Source organism: Sinohyriopsis cumingii, chromosome 4, assembly GCF_028554795.1.
Source record: "Sinohyriopsis cumingii isolate HCF-2022 chromosome 4, ASM2855479v2, whole genome shotgun sequence".
Taxonomy (NCBI): Eukaryota; Metazoa; Mollusca; class Bivalvia; order Unionida; family Unionidae; genus Sinohyriopsis; species Sinohyriopsis cumingii.
Window position 1 is genome coordinate 72,277,785 of NC_142964.1, and position 20,511 is coordinate 72,298,295.

At 34.6% G+C, this 20,511-nt stretch overlaps 1 protein-coding gene across 2 annotated transcripts in view; it reads left to right on the top strand.

Moving 5' to 3' along the window:
* Positions 1 to 20,511, top strand: part of LOC149801436 (isocitrate dehydrogenase [NAD] subunit alpha, mitochondrial-like) — a 56,648-nt gene that overhangs the window by 5,465 nt on the left and 30,672 nt on the right. Inside the window, exons 2-5 of one of the 2 annotated variants that reach the window (XM_089955561.1) lie at positions 1,957 to 2,001; positions 7,791 to 7,874; positions 14,081 to 14,253; positions 17,197 to 17,326. In XM_089955561.1, coding sequence (XP_089811687.1) covers positions 1,957 to 2,001; positions 7,791 to 7,874; positions 14,081 to 14,253; positions 17,197 to 17,326 — 432 coding nt within the window. The remainder of the gene's footprint in view (positions 1 to 1,956; positions 2,002 to 7,790; positions 7,875 to 14,080; positions 14,254 to 17,196; positions 17,327 to 20,511) is intronic. The other variant, XM_089955562.1, reaches the window with a different exon arrangement.

Sequence of the window (20,511 nt, forward strand, 5' to 3'; positions counted from 1 at the left end):
AGCAACTCCCAGAATGCTTTTCCTACTCCCATTTCAGGTGAAAATGACAAAAATCTCCAGGGATTAATGATTTAATGGGTGAATTTTGATGATGTCACCAAATTTGAATATTCCTTGCGTATTTGATCATTTGTGCATCAATATTTCACATAAATTACAAAATTATTCATTCCTTGACAATTTGTAAGAAATTTCCAAAACCCTTGTTAAATTATGGACTTGAAATATGGATTGAGAAAACACAATGACGTTATGACAGTTTCATGCAAAATTGGTTTCTAGCGGTGAATAAAACAAACCTGATAACATTTTATTCTCCCGATTATTCTTTTGGCGCAGTGCATATCGCAGCATCACATAGCTATAAGCTTGGACATGCTTACAGGCATCTTTCTATGTAAGAAGCAAAATGCAAAAATGATAGAGAAATATGCAAAAATGATAGAGAGCCATAACTATTGATCCGCATTATACATAACTTATATCGCCAGATCAGAAACAGGCATTGATCATTGGAGAATATGCATTTTTGAAATTGCTGCAGTTTGCCTTGATTTTAGAATTCAACTACTGAAAAAAAATAGAGAAATAAAATTTTGGGACCACTCTTTATTCAGAATAATTAAATAAGTAAATTGCTGTTTGCAATTAAGTTTATATTTAAAAAAAATTTATATAATTGGGTTATTAACCTGCTGTTCATGTGCTTTTCTTATTTTTTTATTATTATTGTTTGGTTCTATAATTGACTGTTGTCCTAATTTATATGTTTGCTTAAAGCTTCTGAAATTTGAATAGATTGAACATCGAATAAGCCATCATTACTGCAGTAATTAAACTTAACACAGTGGCATTATTCATGGGGACTTTGGAATAAATGTGAAAAGTTCACAATAAGCTGGAAATAATTGGGATTTATAACCTTTGAAACTGAAACCTCTTCCACCTCCACCTTGGAGTAGGTAAAGAAACTCAGCAAGGGATATATGTTTAAAGTCATTGAAAATATGAAGCCATCTGCTAATAGCAGTCTGTACAATTAGAGATAGATTGTATACCCTAGGCAGACGTGGATTAGCAATTTCGGGTGATAATATACAAGGCATTGTCACATCATTTTTAATGTGTTCAGCATATGCATAATATAGTACAAGTTAAATAAGGAAAAAAGTATGAACAAGAAGAAATTCCACTTATAAAAAGCTCAACCTAAACTGACATACAGAACTTGAGGTTGTTTACTGTTCAGTAAATACAATTGTCTACATATATACTCATTTCATAACTAAGTTTGCATAATAGTAGGTATTTTGGTTCAATTACAAAAGGCAAAGATGGATATCCAGGAAATATTAACTGATACTGCAGTATAGAAGCAACCCCCCATTCCACGCTTATTAACCGGGCCCACACTTTTTTCTGTGTTGTGTGCATGTATGTCCTCAAGTATTTAACAAGTTTGTCCTTGTGACTTTAGGCTTTGGTTTGGTTCCCAAAGGTTCACTGCCATTTGGATGATTACAGACATAATTTCAGTAATTTCACATTGCTGGCCCTAATTACTAAACCCTGTATAAATTTACATTTTTTCCATGATCTTTGGTGACAAAATATTTTATTTGTATTCACATCAACTTCTTGAAAAGGATAATTGAGTCCAGTTGTAACAGATTGGTAACTAAACTGATGAACAATATTTGCTTGACATTCCAGAACAGTTTTGCAGTATTTGTAATGTGGATTGAAAGAATGTGCTGTACCAAACTAACTGATTAACTGATAATAATACCAGTGGTACAAGTAGATTTTAATTCTTGTCAGTATAGTACTGACCTCCAACACCATCTTTCTAAACTGATTTTATTTAATAGCGTGTACCGTTAACTCATTCTTTCTGTTAATTGACTTTGACTCATTTATTTTTAATTTTAAATATTTTTCTATTTTCCATTTCAGTTGAATTGTAAATGTTATACATCATCAAGAAAGTATTCTGGCGGTGTAAGTTAACTAATCTTTTTTTACAAACTAGTTGTGAAATAGACTTTTTTCAAGACAGTAACACTGTACTAAATAGAGGAATGTTATGGGGAGGTCTTAAGACATCTGTCCAAAATACAGTTTTTTATAGTACTGTAATTCTTACTCATGTCTTGCATGTGATGTCTGTTGTGAATTTCATGAACACTAATCGATTTTTGAAGGGTTTCATGGACTGAAGCCAAATTTATTATAGAAATTTACATTAGGAAGACTGAGTTCAGTTTTGATCTTCACTGTTTTCAGGCATAATTTTACAGATATAGTACTACCCATGCACACAGATTTGTGGCTTCATCTTTTCTTCAGGACAGAGAGAAATTCAGTATGAGAATGAACTTGTCTTCATTCATCTTTATATTTTTGGAACAGTACATGGTCAGTTACTGTACAACTCACATGATTTTTGAAAACCTCATGCTTTGTGATGGGGAACTTATCTCCTTCACTTTCACTCCACTGTGGGGAGTGATAAATACCTACAATTCACCAATGCACCTTGGTAGGCATGCCAATGAGAACTCCATTGTGAAGGGGCTGATTGACATTTGAACATACAGTGAATGAAGACCACCCATGGATGTACTGAGACATCAAGAGTGATTTACATCTAGATACCATTTGAAGAATGGGTCATCTTATTTCTGTCATATATTTGGAGAATAAAAAAATAATTTCAAAAGTCTTGTGTACTCAGTACATGAATATCTGAAAAAGGTTGATTCACTTTTGCAATGATTTTACGCTGTTACTTTATTCAGAGAAATGTGAACAAACTTGTGTACTAACTTGATGAGAGGCACACATTGTTGAGCTTCATTTGATCAGCATAAATTTATCACACTGTTCCAAAGAAAAAGTAATGCTCTGAGATATAGACAATTATATTACAAATTGACAACTGCTCCTAAAAAGTTGTCGCCCAAAAAATTGCCAACCTTAATATTTTGTCGCCAATTTTCAAAAAATGTTGCCAGAACAAGTAACGAATATTTTTCCAAGTCTATTAATGTTGTTGTTGTTATAGGGTTTAACGCCATTTTTCAGCACAAGAGATAGTCTATACATGGTGGCCAGTATTAATAGTGGAGGAAGAACCCGGGGAAAACCCCAGAAAGAACCACCGACCCACGAGAAGCTACTGGCAAGCTTTCTCGCATACCCACATTGGGTGAGTCCGAGTCTATTAATGCAATAGGCAATGAAAATTGAAAAAGATGGGACAGTTATTACTTTATTGACAACAAGCAATACAGCCATAATATTACAAAATAAATCATAACATGACTGTTTTGCACTACTTCCATGATCTTTGCATCCCAAATCGCTGCTGTTAGTGGATATGTATGATTGTTGTCACCTGAAATATATGCATTCTCAAATGTAAAATATGTACTTTCCTGACCTCTAGAGTCTCTCTCTCTCCCGCTCTGTCATTTTTTTAAATAGAAACATCAGGTATTAAGCAAATCTATGTTATGTATATTATTTTCCAAATAATAGTTTTGTAAGGAACTTTAGTTAATGACATTTTAATACTAAAACCCTATGATCGTACTTTGCAATATAAGATAAGTGATGTATAATGTGACCGTTGATTTCAAGCCTTCAGGAATTAAATGCCTTCTCCCCCCATTTTAAGGCTAGCTTCACAAAGTACATCTCTGTCAACAAGGCAGGGATGTCATTTCAGCTTTTTTCGGGGTGGGGGGCTTGACAGGCTTGTTAATTTTTGTATATAGGTTATAGCAATTTTACAACACATGAAAATTTGGTGGGAGGAAATTGCCTTTCCCCCCACCATGATGTCCCTGCAACCAGGAGTTTAGACATTTACTTTTGCCACGCCTTACATGCTTTGCTTGTAGTGAATTGCTTCCTAAATCCCACAAATGATCACTGAATGCTGTAGATTTTTTTCTCGACAAGCAAACTAGTATCTCAATTCCCACAAATGAATCTTAAATGATTAAACACCTGCCATTAATGTGCCATATATATAAGCATTAATTACCATCATTAAATTAAAAGAAGGAATATCACAGAGCATGTGTGCCCCCCAAAAACTAATTCAGAATAAATGTTATTTAGTAAGCAGTGTTATATGCATATATAAGTTAACAATAAGGAACTAAGGTGGGATATAAAATGTGGGAAATAGTTATCACATGTAGCTTGAGACTAAATTTGAAGTGCTAACAGAATTTCCCACCCATTTAAGGCATTGGTAGTTATAACAAAAAAGGGCATTGTTTATTTGTCAGTCAATAGCTAGTGCTTTCACTCACTGTAGAACAGGCGGTTTCTTTGAAGTATGTCAAAGAGGCTTGAGTCTAACCTTCAGCTATTGTGCAGTTTGGGCATAGCTGACCAGAATATGAAATGGGGGCACAGTGGGGGGGGGGGAGGTAACACACTCCCCAGGGAGAAATGGCGTGTCCTTTGAGAATTTCACATGTATTGGATCCCAAAAATCGGTGAATATTTAGTGAAAACAATGCTTAAATATGTTGCAAAAAACTTCCCGATGGTAGGTCCCAATCTGCGTGTTTTCATATTCAATGTCCCAGCTTGTTTTTTGCTAGAATAACTGTACAGTATTAAGTAAATTTATTCAACGACTATTTTAATTCTTTGGAAATGTTTCTGTACATTTTAAACTTAAGCACAGAAGGGGCATTTTTCGTTAGAATGTATTGTGATTTCTTGAAACTATTGGAATTGAAAGGACTTTTAGGAAATAGGAATTCATTCACCATTCTGTAAGTTAATATAATTCTTTCACTCCTGTATTTTGAAAATTAAATTATTTTCATTTATGCAAAACTTGTTTGTTTTGCTATTTCTTGTTGTAGTTTAAGTCCCTGGAGTCCTAACGGGATTGATGGCAAAAGTAAAAGATCACTGAAAAAAATTAACATATACATGTATTACTTACCCCTCCTGGATTCATGTTGGGTGTCACACCATCGTCAAATTATCACAAACAGTTGTAAATCAGTTGATGACTTGTGCCATGATACATATGTCATGGAACATCTGCTCACATATATACATATATCACGGAACATATGCTTTAACTTTTTATCACATCTCAGCCACAGATGCTTAAGTTTCCAGCTGTTGAGAAATTTCAGGGAACTTTTGACCCATTCATAATGCACTTAAAGCATTACTACCATTACTACATGTAGATGATGTTGGACTGTCAGGTATAACATCAAGTTCAGTGTTGTCTGATGAAGCTCTAATTCCTTCCCCCAGGATCAATTAAATAGTCTGCTTATGGACATTAACCAGACGTACTTGCCCGTATGGGCGAAAACGTCAATAATTTAAATTATGATGATGATGTGTTGTCTGATGAATTTGCACTAAATCAAAATGCTGTTAATTTTGTTAACTTACTCTTAGGGCGAGATGATGAATACGCAATGTCTAACTTACGTTTACCCATGATAAAGTTGCACTCTTGACAGTATATAATTCTGATTGAGATTTTTTCCATTTGCTTTGTATTTATACACAGCAATCGGTACTTCAAAGATAATCAGTTTTCTCTAAAGTTTCAGCAAACTATTTTATTGGTACATTTTATATTTTAAAAAAATATAAGGATTAGCCAGTTCAATTAATTTTTAACCGTTTCTGTTCGCTTCTTAAGAGGTTGGTCGATTGTAGGTATAGTTCGGTAGCATGACTGAGTATATCACAACATACAGTACTCAGGCCAGATGTCAACATAAGCGTATTATGATGTAACAATGCACTGAAGAGATGGGTTTGTCAATACAAAGAAAGGATTTGTTTATATAAGATAGATTCCAGTGCATTGTGTATACAAGTTTGTGGCTTCCTTTCGTGGTCTCTTTGAATTTCACCACTCCAAATTCATGATTGCATGTAAAAATTAAATGGCTAAAATGGCTGTCACCCAAAAAAATTGCCACATGGTATATTTTGTTGCCAATAAGGGGAAAAAAATCTCAATTTGCGACATTTTTTAAGCCCAGGATGATCCCTGCTCATCCCTTATTCTTATGTGGTAGTGGCACAGTCACAAGGCTGAATAGACACAACTTTTAACTAGTTCAATTCTGTCTGCATGTGTAATATAAGGAACTGACCATTTTATTTATTGGATTAGAATGTTTTTTCCAACTAGGATATTTTTACTTTCATCATAAGATACCTTTTATTTCAAGAAAAATAAGGAATGGAATAATGTCATTTGATCGAATTATATCTTTGTAAGAAGTGCAGACCAATACCATTGTCTTGTTTTAAATAACTAATTTTGGCAACGCAAGGAATTTGAAGATTAACTGAATTGATTAGTTCGCATTTTTCTATCACTGATTTTTCTTTTACAAGAATCAAATAATGGAATAGCCTATGATTATGCAGTATGATTCACTTAACCATGAGTACATTGTTTATTGTCAACATAATGGCAGAGAAAACAAACCTGCAGAGGAGCTGCTTTTGTGCTTTTGGGTTATCAGTTCGCACAAGAAATTAACATGTTAATAGCAAAGAAAACAAGCCGTGTTGATGGCTTCTGTTTTGCTAGATTATTTGTATGTGAGCATTTATCTTCAAATAATGTATGTCAAGCTACATAAATTCTTGGAAAACTTTTTGCAAGCATTTGTGATTTAAAAAAACTATCATACGTTATCTTTGTTACAGTTAAGAAATGTTTACAAGGTGTTACAGTTAGGAGATGTTTATAAGGGCAAGAAAAAATGTGTTTCTGGTCAGCTGACCATATTTGTTTCTTATAGCTGACCCTAGCACATTTTTCCCCATGGTAAAAAGCAAAATAATCACATGAAATATATATAATGTTTTTTAAAAAAATGACCTGCCTTCCCTATTTGTAAAAACAGTTTGTAATATACATATTTTTTCTCTTGGCCTGATTAACTGAATGGTCATATTTTTTCAGTATGAAAAAGTGATTGAATTGCTCCCAAAAGAGAGAAAAATGTAGATAAATTAGTGCCTCTCTCTCTCTCTCTCTCTCTCTCAACCTCTTTACAGCATTCTGGCAGGGGTCATAAACAGTAAACTATGCCAATATTATCAAGATCACATTATTTCAACATTGGATTGTCTTTGCAAGAAAGCGTGATGTGCAGAGATAATCTCCACAAGAGTTGCTATGGCAACTTTGTCAGATGTGCTGAGAATTGGTAGAGGGTTTATTCCTTATCTTTTCCACTCTTTCTCAAACCCAACTGTGATGCATAGGGTTTTAAAAAATTGCATGAACTGTACTGCAGCTTGTACCAGTAATTTTGACTTTGTTATGTTCATGCAGCAACCACCAGAACTATGCTTTCTCCAGTTAATTATGCCTCTATAATGCTGTCATTGGATGTCAGAAGCCATCGTGCATTTTAGAACTAGGAAATGTTTATTATTAATTGAATATCAAACAGTAAACAAATTGCTCCAGAAAGAGGTAATGATATGAATAAAACAATGCCTCACTCTTGCTCAACCTTTTTAGAGCATGCTTGCAAAATTCATAAATAGTAAACCACACCTATTTTATCATGACTATGTCCACATTGAGGTTTTTGTGGCTTATGTCTCTATAAAAAAAATTGTGCAGAGCTATTCCCATGAGATAAAGTGGAATTTTTTTCTTAATCCTCTTTCTCTCATGAGCCATACTGTAATTAAATGTGTTATAAACAATGATATTGATTATAACAATAATTAAAAGTCTTGTTTTGTAGAGACAACTTGTAACCCTGATACCAGGAGATGGAATTGGGCCAGAAATTTCTGCTGCTGTTCAAAAGATTTGTGATGCAGCTGGGGTAAGAAGTTCCTTACAGTGTTTGGTTGTTATACAAAATGTTTGGAGAGAACATTTATATTTATAGAATTGACCTTGATGACTACTGAAATAATTCAAGAGTAGTACATTCACACATTTGCACTATGACGTGTAGCCAATTGCCAATGAAGTTTTGGTATGGACATGTGTCTTTTATCCATATGTTGGCACTTGATTTTGAACATTTTAGTGGCTTCAGAATTGCTGTCAGGGTGCAGGATTGTGAACAAAACAGAGATTGCAAGAATTTGCACACTTGAAAAGCAATGTTGGACAAGAACTTCTGCAAATTAGTTTAAATTCATGCATATAAAAATTATAATTGGCATATTACACAATCTTTTCTTTACTGTTAACCCTTAAAGTGCTCATCATGACATAAGTTGCACTGTGAGTAAACAACTATTTACACATCAGGATACTTCAGCTTGACATAAATGGTTTTAAAACAATATTTGATTGGCAGATTAGTCCCTGGAACAAGCATTTTTTCATTGTTTGAACCTTGCATTTAGCAAGAAGTTTACAGATGCTTGTTTGAAATATGGGGCTGCCTAGAAAACCCAAAATGGCTGACTCTCAACATGGAGGATTTCATTTGGCAATTACAGGCTGATGGTGACAATGATTTTTAAAGTTTTGAAGTATATCAGCTTAGTGAAATGGGGAAAGTGTTACTAGAAATGCCAAGGCAAGTGATTTTGAACCTAAATATTTGTCTGCTGTACATGCTACATAGACAAAAACAGATGGCATTCCAGTCAACACGCTTTTCATCAGTATTTTGAAATTTAAATGTAGATAAGGCAGAATACCAAGCCTAATTAAAATACAGGCAATTTAAAAATGTTGTGCAACTTTCGTTTCTTTCCTCAAACAATTTAGCTCTGACATATCTTTTTCATCAAAACTGAATAACACTCTGAGGCTAAGATCAATTGAATAAATAAGAATCAAAAAGAAAATTAAAAAGGAAGGATATTTATTTGACCAAAATACCTGTCAGGACAAGCAGCCAGGTATTATGAACATGAGACTACTATTCCTTATGCCTTTATCTTTAGAAAAATATTTTTTCAGGATATAGTGGAATAGCAAAACAAATCAGTATGATATAAAGTTTGGAAGATTGTTTACATAGGATATGTTCTTACACTACTCATAAGCTTGGTTAGTGAAACGGTCACCAGTGAAGTTATGTTAACAAAGTTTGCAATATCAGGCCTACTTGGGCCTCTTGTTTTTATCTTTGTGTAGCAAATCAGTCTCAGTAGATTTTATCGAATATAATTTGTAGATGTATATGAAAAATACATTGAATGATGTCACTTAAAAAGCTGGGTTTTATATATCCACTAAAAGATAATGGTGCATTAGATGCTGTTCATCAGTTTATTAGCAATTTCATTTCTGCATAATAACCAAAGTTGTACACATTTTACAGTTACCAAACTTTGTGGGTGACTTGCATTTGGGGTATTGAAGACCTTAATGATTTCAGGATAAAAAAGTTTAAAGGTCAGGGTCACTGACTGAAAGAAGAAAAATGGTTTCTGCACAATAACTCAAGTTCCCCATCTATGGTTACTCAGTTTAGTGGGTAAGGAAGAATCCTGTTGATTCAGGGTTTAAAGGTTAGTGGGAAAGGTCACTTTAACTGAAAGAAGAAAAATGGTTTCTGCACAATAATTAAAGTCCTTCACTGTCTACAGTAAGCCAATTTTGTTGATGGTTTGAACTTAGGGTAAGGAAGTACTTTATTGATTTTCAGGATGAAAATTTTGAAAGCCAGGGTCACTGACAGAGAGAAGAAAATATTTTTTTGCACAATAAATTTAGTTAGCAAAGAAGATGCCTATCACTGTGGGATTGAAAAGACAAGGTAACTTACGAGAAAATGGATTCTGCCAAATAACATTATTTGTGCATTAGAGAACTTGACCTATATTTATGGATGGCTTCCCATATGAGTGAGGAAAAAGCCTGTTGATTTTTGGGATAAAACGTTCAAAGGTCACAGTTGCACAAAAATTTCAGTTCTTGACTATATGCATTGGATATGAAAGAAACCATTTGACTTTGGAGTTAAAAGGTAATTTGCTAAAGCCCCAATTCTGCTGTTACAAGCAAATAGTCATATATGCCAAATCATTTGAATAATGTTGAATCTTGAAAGATATTGGTCCTGTTATCATTGGGTTCCATTAAAACCAGATAACATCAAGGTGTCGTCGCATTATGAGCTATGTAATTTGTCCTTTGAAATGAGAAACCCTACCATTTTTTAAATTTTTTACAAATTAGTCCGATGTTGATCAGTGACATCCTTGGATCAGTTGATTTCAGTCAAAAGCTGGAACACAAGATAAGATTTAATGACATTTGTGAACATAAGTCAACACCATGCTTTATCTGATTGTCTTTAGCCCAAGTTTGCTCTTCAAAGCATTCCAGCACCCCTGCTGAATACCAGTATTCACCCAAGTATTATGTTTATCTAATGCACACTTCGTCATCCCCAGATTCACTTAAAAAAGTGGATTTATCTTTCTTCTTTCCCTCTTGAATCAGTTTGTGCACCATATGCAGATATTGTTATTAGATTAGTAACTAACAGAATTTGTTGAATGTATCTCATCACTACTTTTCGAGCACTCCCAAAAAGATCCAAATTACAAGAGACTTCATTGACTGAATTAAGGGGTTGCATCTCTTAATTCTAAATTAAATATTTGATCGCCATTTAAAACTTACATTTTGATTATTTCAAAGAATGGTTTATTATCCTCCCAAATGCAAGTTAGATTGATAGAATGATGAAATTTATGATAAATGGCTGCATTGGACTTGAAGGTTGCTAATTGAAAGTGGACAAATGGCATTTTGGGTTAAAACATAAATGTTAACTGGTTGTTGACTGAAATTTTACAAATAGTATTTGCATAACAACTTTAGATTTAGACCATATACCTTGACCAATATTTTCAAAAGGTTTATATTGAAGGAATGGAAAGTATATTGATTTTGAGTCAAAAGGTCAAAAATTAGGGTCATAGCTCAAAGAAAAGATGGGTCTAGACAAGTAACTTTTATTCTAGAGTAAGTTCCTTGACCAGGCTTTGGTTGGTTTTCAGGGTAATACAGAAAACCTGTAGTTGGTTCTTAAGATCAGAGATCATGAGTTATTGTAAGTAAAATAAGGAAATAAGGATTCCTTCACATTAAATTTACTTCAAGACCATACACTTTTATTAAAGGTATAGGTCATTGAGACCCATTAGTTAATAATCTCCAATCAACCATACCAACCTAGTGCCATCACAGAGCATTATTAAACACAGCACAAACATATAATATGCCATTCATGGTACTCTTGTTTATAAAACTTGTTTAAAAAAGTAATAATTATCGATTTAACCAGACTTGACTTGTGGATGTATCTTGACATGGTCTGTTTCAAGTTCAGTGATCCCCTGTCTGGTACATGATATCAGGTTTAAGGTCAAGGCCAAGACAACATTTTTTTATGTAAGCAGATTTTGTATGTTGGAGTTTCTCAGGAATGTTGTGATGACTTAAGTATTCAGCAGTTTAAAATGAGGGAAGAACCAGTCTTATTGTGAATTCCTGCAAATTCTTGTTGATCTGTGGAGTGCCTACAATGGACTCATGTTGGATGAGCCATCATAGTACGATTTCCAAAAGGTCATAATATTGCACTTTGACTTTTACGTGACAGTTTAGCTGCTTTATTGTAGCACATGCAGCTAAAGGGTATTAAATATTCTGAAACAAGTTTACATTCAAAGATATGCACTCAGTCATGTTATAAAACAATTATAGACTTTTGTTTTAGTGACTGAAATTCTGCTTTGAATTGGTTAACATGATGTTTCTGGTTCATAAAACTTCATATTTAGCTCAGTGATCAAAAGTCTGACATTTCAGATTTATCTGAATCTGAGGATGAAACGCTTGACGATCAGATCTGGTGAGAACATGTGAGACTGGTAAACGTAGATGACTTTACAGCAGTTTCAGGGCCGACATTTATTTTTAGAAGAAAATGCAAGGGAGATAGATTTCTTTTTTTTTATTTTAGCAGTATCATAAAAACTTACCAAATCTGCAGTAAAAAAAGTGGACACATTGTTATGCAAAATAGTGGTGAGAAAAGTAATCTAATATACATTATAAACACAAACAGCTATATTGAGGTATATTTTTTATTATAAATATGTGAATATAAACATTGATTTATGTGGATTATATGTATTTGTTGGTGGAAATGAGTGGCACAAAACGTTGGTAAGTGTTTAAAATATTTTTTTCTTCATTAAATTACATAGATTGCATGGGACAAGGTTGATATAGAAAATGTAGACAGCATGTGCACTAACTCGAGAAGCTCTCACTCAGGCAGCCATTATGATGCTCTGGGGTTCAGCCTACAAACAGCTGCTAGAAGGCAGGCTGCTAATCAGGCTTAGTGGGCAGGGCAGCAAGTACTTGCAGAAGGTAAAGAGTTAATTCACCCCTTCCTCCAAACCCCACACCTTTCTGTACACCAAGTCATCATATGCAGGATGGGATGCTCACCTGAAGCCAGAGGGTGTAGTCTTTCAGGGATTTTGGTTCCAGGAAGAAGCAACTCATTACATAAACAACTTGGAAATGTGGGCATTGTTTGTAGCTATGTAGTGTGTCAATCTCATTTTGACATCATTGCACCATGATCACCTCTGACAACTCAGCAATAGTAGTGTACGTTAGGCATCAGAGAGTTAGACTTGCTCCTTCTTTTTGTGTGCAAGTCTGGAACCTTCTTAGATAGGCAACTCAGAGGAGATCACTTTTGAAGTCCTTCATATTCCAGGCAAGTGGAATCTCATGGTGGACTGTCTCTCTAGAGCGGGTTGTGTGGTTCTCATTTAATGATCTCTGCTTCAGTAGGTACCAGTCACTATTCCAACTTTTGGGTGGACTTGTTTGCTACAAGACTGCACAACAAACGCCCCTTTTATGTCTTTCCAGTACAAGATCAGGGGACTTGGCCAGTGGATGCTTTCAGTCTAATGTGGGACTATCTGAATGTATACACCTTCCACCTTTCAAAATAATTCCACAGGTGCTCCACTAAGTTGGGCTCTCCACTGCTCAGCTCATCCTTGCAGACCCCCGGTGGCTCCATATGTCATGGTTTAATGACCTACTTGACCTGTTGATAGATGAACCCAGCAAATCAACACTTAGAAAGGATCTGTTGCAGCACTGGGGATCTCTCTTCAACAATAGTCTGAAGATTCTATGCCTTCACACTAGACTCATATTAAGCAGTAAATCCGCCAGGACCAGTTTTTTTTACCAAGATAGTCGGCCGCATCATCCAGGCAAGGAGGCAATCTGCTTCAGTGTTTAAGATGCATAGTAGAGAATCTTTTGTGTTTGTTGCAATAGAAAACATGTTGATCCTAGTTGCCCCCCATTGATCTCAGTTGTAGATTTCTTCTCATTCTTTTTGTGGAAAGAGAATGTCTAGTGTTCACTTTTAACTCTTTAACTACTTGCTGCTTTAGTGACTCACCCCTCTGTCTAGCTGCTGAGGTCATTAGTGCAGCTGGTTTGGAGGCTGGCTACCAAAGCCTTATGTTGCTGCAGCCAAATGATAACATTTTAGTTGATAATTTGGGAGATCTCGCTCTCACTCAACTTTTGTGTTCATTCATTATCCACCAGCAGTTACTATAAGAAATATCCATTATTTCTGACAGAATTTTCTTTGTAGTAAATAATTGATCTAATGACAAATTGTGAATTTTTGCCTAAATTTAGTCTCAGTTTTCATTATTTCAATCTAAAATTACTTTTGCTTCTGACGAAACTACATTATAGTATATTCATAGTTATATCAAAATTAATTTGCTGTAAATAGAAATATGCTAAAAATGTTAGTTGTGAAGAGGTTTCAAGGTATTTATAAGCTGCAGAAACCGTGAACCACACAAGTAAGCTAGGAATGTTTAAAAAAATCTTTTGTCTCCAAGTACTGATATCAGAAAGGCTTGTTGAATTTTTCTCTATAAAAGTTATCTGAAACTATATGAATATTGAATTATCTTTAAGAGAATCATATGTTAAAAATTAATATGCAGTAATCTACAAGACTATTTTTGTGTATATTTTAAGGCTCCAGTAGATTGGGATCCTGTGGATGTGACTCCTGTGAAAGGACCTGATGGAAAGTTTAGATTGCCGCAGAAAATATTTGATTCTATGAAAAAAACAAAAGTTGGGCTGAAAGGTCCCCTTGAAACCCCTGTTGGAAAAGGTCATCAGTCACTGAACCTTGCCCTGAGAAAGTGAGTACAGTCTATCTAGTTTTACCCTATGGAAGGTAGACTTAATGTTTGTGTGTTGTTTGCATTATAGTCTCTGATAATGTATCAATAATCGCATGAAATGATTGGTGTATAATATGGCCTTGCAGTTGTTAACACCATATGGCCTAGGTTGTCCCATTATTGATCTACCATTATTCATGTATGTATAGGTTCATTTTATCTCGGTAAAATCAAAGCAATTTCTCCACATGTTAGCCCTGGCTTCACTACCAAGAGATATGGGCTAGGCATAGCTGCCAACCCTCACGAATTTGGCGTGAATTTATGACTTTTTCAGCAATTCACGCCGCAAGCCAAAAATTCTCGAATTCTCCAATTCTCAATTATTCTAAATCTTTAATAAAATAACCATTCCCTGTTAAGCACTAGTCGTGATATTGGCAGTTGCCGAAACGGTCCGGTACTGCTGGTCGCGATATTAGTAGAACTACAGCCGATTGGTACAGTTGGACCGGTAGCAAGCTTTTTAGCCTATTTTAATCAATATGTATAAGAGTAGTTTTTCAAATGCTTTTGAGAGAAACTGGGGCCTAACTGGAATTTTGCTCCGCGCATGCATCACCAACACTGATTTGAGTTACCATTCTGCATCGCATGTAAGATCTTGAAAATGTCTTCACCACCAAGGAAAAAGAAATGTATTGCTCAAAAAGTGAAGTTTATTTTGGAATATATCAAAAGTTGGCCGTGCATTCTGCCATTAAACATTGATATACATCATGCTTTTTTCACACAGTGTGCCACAAATTTTAGTTTTGGGCATGGTGACAGAGATGATGTGAGGAAGCACATCGGTTGCAGAAAACACGTAGAACTTGGGGAAGATTAAGAATTTGCAGATTTCACCTCTGGAATATTTTAAGCCATCAGCGGAAGACCTGCAAGCTACCAATGCTGAAGCATTATTTGTGAGTTTTGTTACACACAGTCTACATTTATCAGCTGGAGACCATGCTAAACATTTGTTCTGACAAATGTTCCTGGACTCGAAGATCGGTTCCAAATTTTCCTGTGGAAGAACCAAAAGTGCTGCAGTTCCTGTGCATTCCTCACAGCAACAGTGACAGTGTAAGAGTATTTTCTCTAGTGAGGAAAAATAAGACAGACTTAGCTGCAGAAAATTTGTCAGCAATTTTAGTCCCCAAGATCAACCAGCAGGCAAGAAGTCTGAACTGTTTAGAAAACAAATTTACTATCAAGCAGTTGAGGAAGTTCAAGTCTGCCACTGTATCTTGTCTTGATAAATAACCAAAAGAACAAGTGAAGTTTATGAATACTGTAATAAATAGAAACGCAGATATATTTTTGCATATATGTAGTGTTTTAGTTTTATATTGCGATCTTGATATAGTGTAGTATTGACGGTCAGAGTGGATGGAGTTATTGTCATGGTATTTTTCACTAATTCATGTCCAGATTCACTAATTTTTATCCCTATTTTCACTAATTGCGAGCCTGAAAGGTTGGCAGCTATGGCTAGGTGTGTTTTATGTGGTCTTTGTTTCAGTCATTAGGCTTCGATTGAAACAAGAGTCCACTAATGCACATGCATTATCTCTAGCACTAAATTTGATTCATTGGGTATATATAATGTCAGAGGCGTAACATTTAGTCTGACATAGTTTTCTTTTTCAATGTCCATTGTGATGATATCTATTTTTGTAAGTTGTACTGCTAGGTGGTGAATAAAAAGATCAAGCAGTCTTTATTGTTCATTGTTACATGCTGCTTTGTTGCTATACTGTATATAGTTGAAGTAGCATGTTAATGAAGATAAATTATATCATTAACCATTTAAGATGGTGTATTAATAAAGTAAGGTCATAAAATATAAATCTTGTAATTTTTTTCTTTGGTAATAAATATGTCAGTATTATATATAAAGTAGAGTAATTTAAGTTAGATGTTATTATGTATAAGTAATGAAAAAATTGCATTGCTTAAGTAAGAATTGTAAGGCAATGGCTTGAAAGAATTAAAGTTTCATCACTCACATCACCATAGATGGTAATTGGCAAGCAGTGTTCCAGTTAATAAGGTACATAATCTGACGCTGCAGAAAAATGACCTTTTTGGCCAATCATCTTCGTCTGCCAAGGTTTTGATGTGCTAACCCTATCTACACTTTGGTGGATCGATCAGATATTTCATTGCTTTGTCATTGTGACACCTTTTGGATTTCATAGTTGCCTTCTTTAGTATGTCATGCCAACTAAGCAATAGTATTTAACAGTGGTGCTTTGTACAATGGCCAAAATATTTGAGCCAATTGACTTCAAAATGATTCTTTGTAAGTTTAACATCAAAAGCAGGACTACATACCAGAGAGAAGCCATTACAGGTGTATTTGAGGGAAAGAATTTATTTGTACAAACACTGACCAGCAGTGAAAAATTGATTATTTATGAGTCCATTCCATTTGTTTCTCCCTTTCTCTCAATCAAGTAGGAACAGTGTTCATATTTGAACAAGTTGTTTTGATTGGATGAGGTGGCTTGTTGAATTTTATTTTGATTAGAGTTGGGCATAGAAAAACAAATTCTGGAGATACAGAAATATAAATTATTTTAACAGATTTATAAAAAGAAGTTATGGATGGGCCCCAGGTGAGTGAGTGATTTAAGGTGCTTGCTTTACAGATCAATGACATCTCACATTTGTCTGCCTGGGTTTGAGTCATGGGCTCATCCAGTATGTGTATGCAAGAAAGCTTGCCATTAGCTTCCTTTGTGTTAGTAGTTATTCCCAGGATTTTTCTGGGTTCTTCCTTCACCAGATATATTGGCTGATTGTATAGCCTATTATGTGTTGAAAAATGGCATTAAAAACCAAAACAACAACAGTTCTTGAACCATCATGGTGAATTTTCAAACTTCATGGACAGTACTATTTATTTTTCAGAGCTTTCAACTTGTATGCAAATGTTCGACCATGCAAGTCCATAGAGGGTTATCAAACACCATATGCAAATGTTGATCTAGTTACCATAAGAGAAAATACAGAGGGTGAATACAGTGGTATTGAACATTTGGTGAGTCTCAGCTTATGAAGAGTCAGAATTTCATGCATAGTGTGCAACTTTTCTTAAAAGCAAAGTTTGTGTGTGTTTGCATGTGTGTATGATTTGGACTTCTAATGTAGCTTTAACAATTTTTCAGTCATATTGCTATGATGTCTGCAGTGTGGCAGTTCATAGTAATATCTAGCACTGGGGCATCGTGCCGCAGACATGTAGCATCATGTCTCGCCCAGTCACATGCTGTCACCAAGCCAACCAGTCCTAACACTAACCTCTTAATGCTGAGTGCCTAGTGAGGCAGCTGTTCATACCATTTTTTGAAATCTTTGGTAAGACTCTGCTGGGGTTTGAACCTGCGATTTCCCACATCTGAGGTGAAACAAGTTGATAAATTTGGTGACGGGAGCTCTGATGAAACAGACAGGTTTGAAGAGTATTACTAATCTGCAAACCCTACAGAAGAGTAGGAGTAAACTTAAACAAAATGTCTTGTTGAAGCCTCTTTTAGCCATTCATAGGCTTCCTGATCTACTTTTTATTGTTTTATCCTAAAAGCAGGAGTATCATGACAGATGGAACAGCTGTCATGAGAAAAACAGTTAACTGCTTACTGATGTTGCCTATTTTATCGAAGTATGCTGATTTTAATATAAATTGACATTGTTGGGTTGTGAATTGATACAAAACATTTCTGAGATGTTTTATTGCAGATGGTCATTATATCTTGTACGTATCTTAAATATCGTTTCTGCAGATTGCACAAGTGCTGTCTATCATCTTTGGATAAATTGCCACATATAGTCTTATTGTTCCACATCAAGGCATGGATTATGTTATGTATATTTGATTTTATTGAATTGTCTGTTTGTTAGTTTAAATTTTGTTATATTCCTGTACATGCTATCATAATGTAACTTTATTAACTGGATTTGACATTTTCCAGAAATTCAGTTTGACCTGACACTTTTTTTGTAAACACCTATTAATGGTAACTTAGCATCTATATCTGACCTAGTTCCTGACCTCGATTCAAAATCAGTAAAAGTTGAAGTAAACAGCTTTTATTTAAATTATTTAAATTCTTTCTCAGAGTAAAATCATTGGTTTTAGTCAAGGCCATACTGGGAGTACATGATGTTAGGCATGTACAAAGCTTCTATGTTCTAGAAACGTGATCTTGTGACCCTCATACGGGAATCTATTTTACATCTTAAATTAGTGTATAACTGTTTTCTGTAGAGAATTTAGTCAGTTGGACTTTAACATTGACACCTAAAGGTGTTTTGTTGTGACCAGTTTGAGTTGAATTTTTAATTTTTATTTAGATTATTTGGATTCCAAGAGATTATTTTTCCCAGGAAATGCTTGTGCGCTAAATTAATTCTTATACAAGGACAGTTACCAAATTTACACAGAATTCAAACACTGGAATATTATTTTCTGTGATTCAACAAAGAACTGTTGACACATCAGTACGACACTGGCCACAGCATATGTCATCACCTTCAATTTTGGATTTCATCAGGATTCAAACTCAGTTTCATTAGGACATTTCATTCACTAGGACTTCTATTTTTTTATTCTTGGATAATTTATTCTTGGATTATTTTTGGATTTGATTCATAGACTTGTAAGTTCTTTTTCTCATTTTTATCTTTTTTTTCTGGAGAAATAAATTATTTGTTAAATTTATTAAGCTTGTTGTCTTCACTCTTGTTGCATTTTGTAAGAGCCTAAATGTAACAATTATATATAATTTTGGAAATTATTTCAGCCATTTTTTATTTAAATGTACCCTAATCCCATGTAAGACAGCACACCTGATTAGCCAAATTGCCAGACTGACATGGTTAAATACTTACAAATTATTGTCATCTGTCAGTGCAGCTTTGTCTACAGCAATTTCATTTGGTTAAGAGTGTTCTAGTTGCAGTCTGGTGCAAAATTAAATGTTTTTTGCACATAGCACTAAATAATATTACTTAGATGCATATTTTGGAGTCTGTATGATGTCAGCCTGTGTTTCACTTTACAATTTTAAAATGTATTGATTAGCATAAGTCATGGAGGGATTAAATTCATGTGATTGGTATTGGGAAAATATTTATTAGGCAGTTAAGATTTACTTGAATCAAATAGGTGATACAACTAAGCTGTCCAGTCATTGCATGTAGCATGAAGTTTAGGTTACATTCACCTCTTGTTGATGGTAGTAAGTAGTCTTAATGCTTTCAGCACTACAAACTGCTGAAGTGGTCCAGATACTACAACGAATGCTCAGTGCTTCAGGCTGGTATTCTGGTCTCCTTTCATGTCATGTTCTTATGATTTATTCCCAGATTAGTCAGTTTGGGGGATACTCCATTTGTAAATAATTATGTTGTTGTATGATGCATTTGAATACATTAAGACTTTAAGGTTGATTATTAAGAAGTAAGGGTGTTTTCTGATCTCTATGTGTAAATTTTTATGGCCACCTGAAGTAGATTCGCAATGTTGGATTCTCATGATTATGATTCATAATAGTCTGAGGTCAAAATAATTGAAAACATTTGCAGTTTTGTTCTTGTAAAAATAAATTGAAAAGAGTTGCAATGTTTATATAAAGAATGGAGGAATATTGTTGGCAATGTCAATAATGATAAGTAGCTTGTAGTTTTAGATAACATGAAACATGAATTTTGTCCAACAGTAACCTAGGATCTGGAACACCTCTGGAATATTTTCAGTTATTTCATAGAGATAATATATTTTATGAACTATAATGAATTATGAATATGAATGCACATCTGAAGTGAGAGACTGACCCAAGCCAACACAGACTTGTTTGGACTGATGTCACATTTTTGAAATAAAACATTTTATGGCCATTTGGTATTCATTATTGGAGGTTATGAGATGTGACAAACTTTGTTTCTTAAAGTAAGAAGTTTTGGCTTGTTGGATCCAGATTGGGTGATATTTTGTCACTACATGTACTACAAAAATTCTGGCAATGATTTTCACACCTTTATAGGTGTACAGTAGTCCCCCTCTTATAAGGCCACCCCTAATGCAGCAGGGAAGTGGCCTTATAATGCGGGTGGCCTTTCTAGAGGGGGATGACAAATGCAAATAGTAAATACATATGAAAAAAGTCACAAGTACGTTTAATTTAAAATATTTAATATTTTAATTAAAAAATCACATGCATGATG